This window comes from Meleagris gallopavo, chromosome 8 (assembly GCF_905368555.1).
Source record: "Meleagris gallopavo chromosome 8, MGAL_WU_HG_1.1, whole genome shotgun sequence".
Taxonomy (NCBI): Eukaryota; Metazoa; Chordata; class Aves; order Galliformes; family Phasianidae; genus Meleagris; species Meleagris gallopavo.
Window position 1 is genome coordinate 4,887,665 of NC_139411.1, and position 5,283 is coordinate 4,892,947.

The window sequence follows — 5,283 nt, forward strand, 5'->3', positions numbered from 1 at the left end:
TTGTGTGCCAATGAATGTTGCTCTGTGGCAGTGCTGGCAGCCTGGGGTGCTGGGGTGCATGCCCCACAGTCCTGGGGCACCGAGCCAACTGGAGATCTTGGCCATACACCCCACCATGCCCCACATCTGTGCCACATGGGGGAAGCCAGCAAGATGGAGACCATTCACCAGGCCGAGCAGCCACAGATACGTTTGGGGCGGGGGCTGTGCTAATAGAGGTCAGCGCTGTTCCTGTGGGGCAGCCGGGCCTTGCCGGGGCGCTCGGGCTCCTCATGTGCTGGGGGCCGCCGGGCACCACGGCCACCGTCAGGACGGCAGAGTCCATCCTGACTGCCACCGGGCAGGCTGTCCAGTGTGCTCTCCTTGCTCCCAGCACCCGGCTGCTTGTCCCCACGGCGGCGGCGGGGCCAGGCAGGGGGGCAGCGGGCCAGGCAGCCGGGACGGGCCTCAGCAGTGCAGGCGTACATGCCGGCGGGCACAGCCAACACCATGGCGCAGACGATGACAACAATGTGGATGAGCTTTTCGCGCTGCTCCAGCTGGCTGACATCGCTGCCTGTTACAAAGACAACACACTGGCCCTTACGGGGCGCTTGGTTGCGGACGGCCACGCAGACTTCATACTTGGTGGCAGGCAGCAGGTCGGTCACCGAATAGGTGTTGACACCGGGGCCAATATAGATGGCGTCCTTCTGCGCAGTGTCGTAGCGGCCCACCAACAGCGTGTACCAGATCTCCCCCGGCTCTGCCACTGCCGCCGCTGCAAACCATTCCAGGGTGATGCCGTAGACCGTCTGCTTGGCAATACGCACCTCTACATGGGCGCCTGGCTCAACTGGGGCGGCAGCGGCCCAGCCCGGCTGCGTGGCAAAGGCTGGTGAGGTACCCACATGGAGCACAATGGCCACTGAGGCGTTGCCCAGGAAGTTGGTGGCTGTGCAGGTGTAGTTGCCTGCATCTGCAGGCCGTACAGCTGGGATCAGCAGGTCAGAACGGACAGTCTCCTCGCTGATGGGCTGAGTGGAAACTGCAGGGCAGAAAGAAGCCAAGTCATTGTCTTGAATAGTGATACTGTAGCCCTGAGACCACCTCAGTGGGGGTTAGGGGGCCAAGCAGCTCCAGTCTATCCTGGGGAAAAGGGAACAGGAGTGTGGCCCTGATGGGCAAAAGAGCCAACCAACCCAGTCCTGGGGCCATCGGTCAAAGCACAGCTAGCTGGCTGAAAGAAGTGACTGGCCTGCTGCACTCAGCATTGGTGCAGCCTCACCTCCAAGTACTACCTGCAGCTTAGGGCACTCCAGTACAAGAAAGATATAATAGCATTATGTTGTGTCCAAAGTAAGGCAATGGATACTGGAAGGACTGAAATGCATGACTTCTGTGGAGCAGCTGAGGTCCCTTAGCTGGCTCAGTGTAAAGAAGAGTGTAAGGACCCTCACTAGCCTCACAAGGGGAGCAGAGAGGCACGTACTGCCCTCAGCTCTTTGGTAACAACAGGATGTGAAGTAAGGGCTTACAGCTGCGTCAGGGGAGGGTCAGATGTTAGGAAAAGGCTCTGCACTGAGTGGCTGGTCAAGCACTTGGAACACTCTTGAGGCAGTGGTCTCGGCATCAAGCATTCTGGAGCTCAACAACTGTTGGGACAACACTCTAAGTTGCGTGGTTTAACTCTTAGCTGGCCCTGTGTGGAGTGACAAGATGGACTCAGTGATCTTTGTGGGTGCTTTCCAGCTCAGGATATTCAGTGAACCTACCCTGAGAGGGACATTTCACAGAGCAGACCCTAAATGTCTCAGGGCGCTCCAGCACCGGAGGCAGGGCACTGGAGGTGGCCAAGCCCAGCAGTGCGCCGTCTGCCCTTCACGTGTCCGGGCTGCAAGAAGGCAGGGAGGGCTCTCTAGTTTAAACATGTGCTGCATTCCACTAGACTGGAAATTGAAAAATTCCATTCCCAAGAGGCTCTGGACCAAAAAAGAGGCACATGAGGCCAAGGAAGGGCTGAGCTGGACACAAAATGCAATTTGAATAACTCTATGAACTAACCCATCATCTACACAAACATGGGCACATTGGTAAGAAAAACCTGTGTGTAATTAATCCAGCATGTGCTCACAGAAAGATGCACAATTGCTGTTAAAATGCTGAAATACATCAAACATCAGACCAAGATAAAGGGCAAATGCTGCCTTACTTAGATAGCAGGATCGTTTGGGCTACACACAACCTGCACAGTGGCTGTGTGTCTTTTTAGCTTTGAACGTATGAAAATAGCAACTTGCCCTGTTGAAGACTGGTGCCAAAAATAGCTGTGAGGGAGGGCTTGTATGAGGCCAGCCGGACAGAGAGGAAGGGAAAAGGTCTCCTAGTATGAAGTCCTCAGCAAAGCAGATAAATTAGTGGGGTTTATGCAGAACAACAGCATTCATTTTGGTTATAGAGTGCAAGTAGACAGTATCTAGTGATGTGGCTTCAAGGGTTTGTGGATTGCATGGATATTTCCTGAGAAAATATATGGGAATAGTCTACAAGTGTGTACATGTTCACACATGTAAACACACATATAAATATATAATTATATACAGAGATATATATGTATAGAGAATGTGTATATGGAGGCTATATATAGAGAGAGAGAGAGAGAGACATATCTAGTCACACACACTTATGTACTTATATAATTGTATATTATGCAGTATATATTATATATTTATATGCATGTCTAGATAAGTGCATATTTTATATATATGCATGGCTGAGGTATTATTTATAGTTCTTACATCATTTGCCATGATGGAAAGGCTGCTAATAAAAATCCACATGTCATAAAATAATTGTGGAACTTGTTCCTTTCATCTTTCACCAATTTTTTACATAAAGTGTGATAATTAAGATTGTGTGGATTCTTTTGCAACCACAATGACAGTGATGCACCAAAGAGGCGGAGAACTGGTGTGGTGACTAGATGGCCTGAAGAACTATGTCAGCAGAGTAGCGAAACATAAATAAATACAAAAAAAAGCTTTGCTTTGCTTACCATTAAACGCCCGTAGAAGTTTGAGTGCATAGGTCCACCAGACGGCCGGGGCAGGGCTGGCTTGCACAAAGCAGGTCAGGGTGATGTTCAGCCCCACTGGGACTGTCAGATTGGTGTCAAGAGCTGAAGTTTGTGGCTTCATGCAGCTGTTGAGCTCCACTTCATGAAAAAACTTCCCTGCCCTGAATTTTGGGCTTGAGCAAGTTAAATAGGAATTCATCAGAATAATAGGAGGACCAACTGACTTGATAAACTGGACAAATCCCCTCAGGCGGCAGTCACAAATCCACGGGTTGTCATGGAGGGCCAGTACAACGTTGGAAATAGCTTCTCCCTGCCCTCCCACCATCTGGCTTCTCTGGTAGATAGGCCAGCTGTAGAAGACATCCCTGGATATGACAGTAAGCTGATTTGAGGATAGATCTAAATAGGTCAGGTTGGGCAGATAGCGGAGCGCATGTTCTGGAAGGACATCCAGCCGGTTGTGCTTCAGGTCCAGAATTTTCAGAGCTGGGGTGTCTTGAAATGCTGTCCATGGCACTGAACTTAATTTGTTCCCTTGCAAGCGCAGCTCCTTCAGAGCCAGAAGGTACTCCAGGCTCTTCATGTGCATCACCGTGATGTTGTTGAAATTGAGCCAGAGATACTCCAAGGCACTAATGTTCGCAAATGACCCGCGAGGCAATTCTGTTAGGTGAGAGTTTTCTATTCTAATTTTTCTAATGTCTTGAGGGATGCTTTCAGGAATCTTCCTCAGCAGTGCAGACATGCAGAGTAAACTCCTGAGGAGGAAACAAGAAAATTCTCTAGGTCACATACTACTTCCACGGCTAACAAACCAGTTCCCTACATAGGTCTGCAAGCACATGAAGAATTAACAAGTGTTGCTTTCATGGCATGCAGAAGCAGTGAATCCATCCTTCAGTTCAGTTTTACACCATCTTTCCCTCTAAGAATACTATTAAAATTATTTTTAAAAAGCATTAAAAAAATGTTACACGTGCCACTACGTTTCTCAAGGAAATAAAAGAGATCTCATATCTTCAAGATGGTAATGTGCAGTATTAGTTATAGCAAAGGCATACCATGGGGCCACTTGGTTTTGGTCCTCATCACAACAACAAACATGTATAGGAATATATATATAGAAATCTCTGAGCTTCTTCACTGATGCTACAGCTAAAATAACCAGTTCTCTTACCTTCCAAAATTGTCTTGAGAACAAGAGCATCCTGTGACACAAGATGAAAAAGAAGGGTTTATCTTGTGGAAGGCCACAAGAAGAAGAAAAATGTGATGTATAGTAGGGTCCATATTCTCCTTTAAGACAGCACTGTGCAGGGTGTTCACCAAACATGCCAACAGCCTCCAAGAAGCAAATCCTATTATCTGTAATCTTCCTTGACGCAGAAATAAATCCTGCTGGGGACCCAAGCCTAAAGAAGACATATAGTATGGTTCACAGCCTATGTCGAAGGGCTAAAAATCACCCCTGGGCTCACTCCCGGCTGCCTCTTACTTAGCCGTGGGGATGACAGATTTGCTTGGATGGTAATATAAAGCTCAACAGGTTCCTGAAGCTGAAAACTCTTCTGATCCCAAGTAGTTAACCAGGCCTATTTATATTTTTTTGTTTGTTTGTTTGTTTTAAAATGAGTCTCCTTCAGTCTCCTGCCATTTTAATGGCATTCATCAAGGTCAAAAACCACAGTAAGGGCCAGACCTCCCAGTTGTGATTTGGTAGCACATAGTGCTGACTGTGCAAACCATCAGGCTCCAAAACCTCCTCATAGATCGTCGCAGGGTGCACTATTACACTTGGTGGGCAAGAAAGCTACTCAGCCATTCTGTCACTGAGAATGGACACTAGTTCTCCAGTGAAAAAAACTATCTAAAAAAAAATACATATTTTTCCCCCTCAATGTCTCCATTCTTACACAACGGCAATGAAAACCACAACACAGGTACAGCCAGTCCATGGACTTCCCTGAGAAAAGATTGGTTTTAACGTTCATCTACTTTACATAAAATATAAAATTTCAGTGCTATTGCAATATTTTAAGTTCTCAGGCTTCCCACGTAAGACATGTGTACCAATTGCTCTTGGGTCCCCTCGAAAAACTCAGTCTAAATAATTTCATTAGAAAATATATATATATATATATTTCTTTCAAAATCCAAAGCCAGCAGTTTTCAGTTCCGATTTCCAAGCAGCACCATGTTCTCTTGGGGCCATCTAGCGTGCTTGG

The 5,283-nt window shown here is 47.7% G+C and overlaps 1 protein-coding gene across 1 annotated transcript; it reads right to left on the reverse strand.

Annotated features, from left to right (window-relative positions):
• Positions 1-209: 209 nt before the first annotated feature.
• On the reverse strand, positions 210-4,348 carry LRIT2 (leucine rich repeat, Ig-like and transmembrane domains 2). The gene is made up of 3 exons (XM_019617996.2): positions 4,236-4,348; positions 3,035-3,816; positions 210-1,027 (listed from the first exon to the last, which is right to left on the reverse strand). Exons 1-3 carry the CDS (start codon positions 4,346-4,348, stop codon positions 210-212), a joined length of 1,713 nt encoding a protein of 570 aa, XP_019473541.2.
• Positions 4,349-5,283: the final 935 nt, after the last annotated feature.

Bases quoted from the DNA above. Each gene is read 5' to 3' on its own strand.
- LRIT2 (XM_019617996.2), bottom strand. From the start codon at position 4,348: ATGGACCCTACTATACATCACATTTTTCTTCTTCTTGTGGCCTTCCAC. The intron at 3,817-4,235 runs GTAAGAGAACTG...TTTCCTCCTCAG, and splicing joins TCTCAAGACAATTTTGGAAG to GAGTTTACTCTGCATGTCTG. The intron at 1,028-3,034 runs GTAAGCAAAGCA...TCTGCCCTGCAG, and splicing joins ACTTCTACGGGCGTTTAATG to TTTCCACTCAGCCCATCAGC.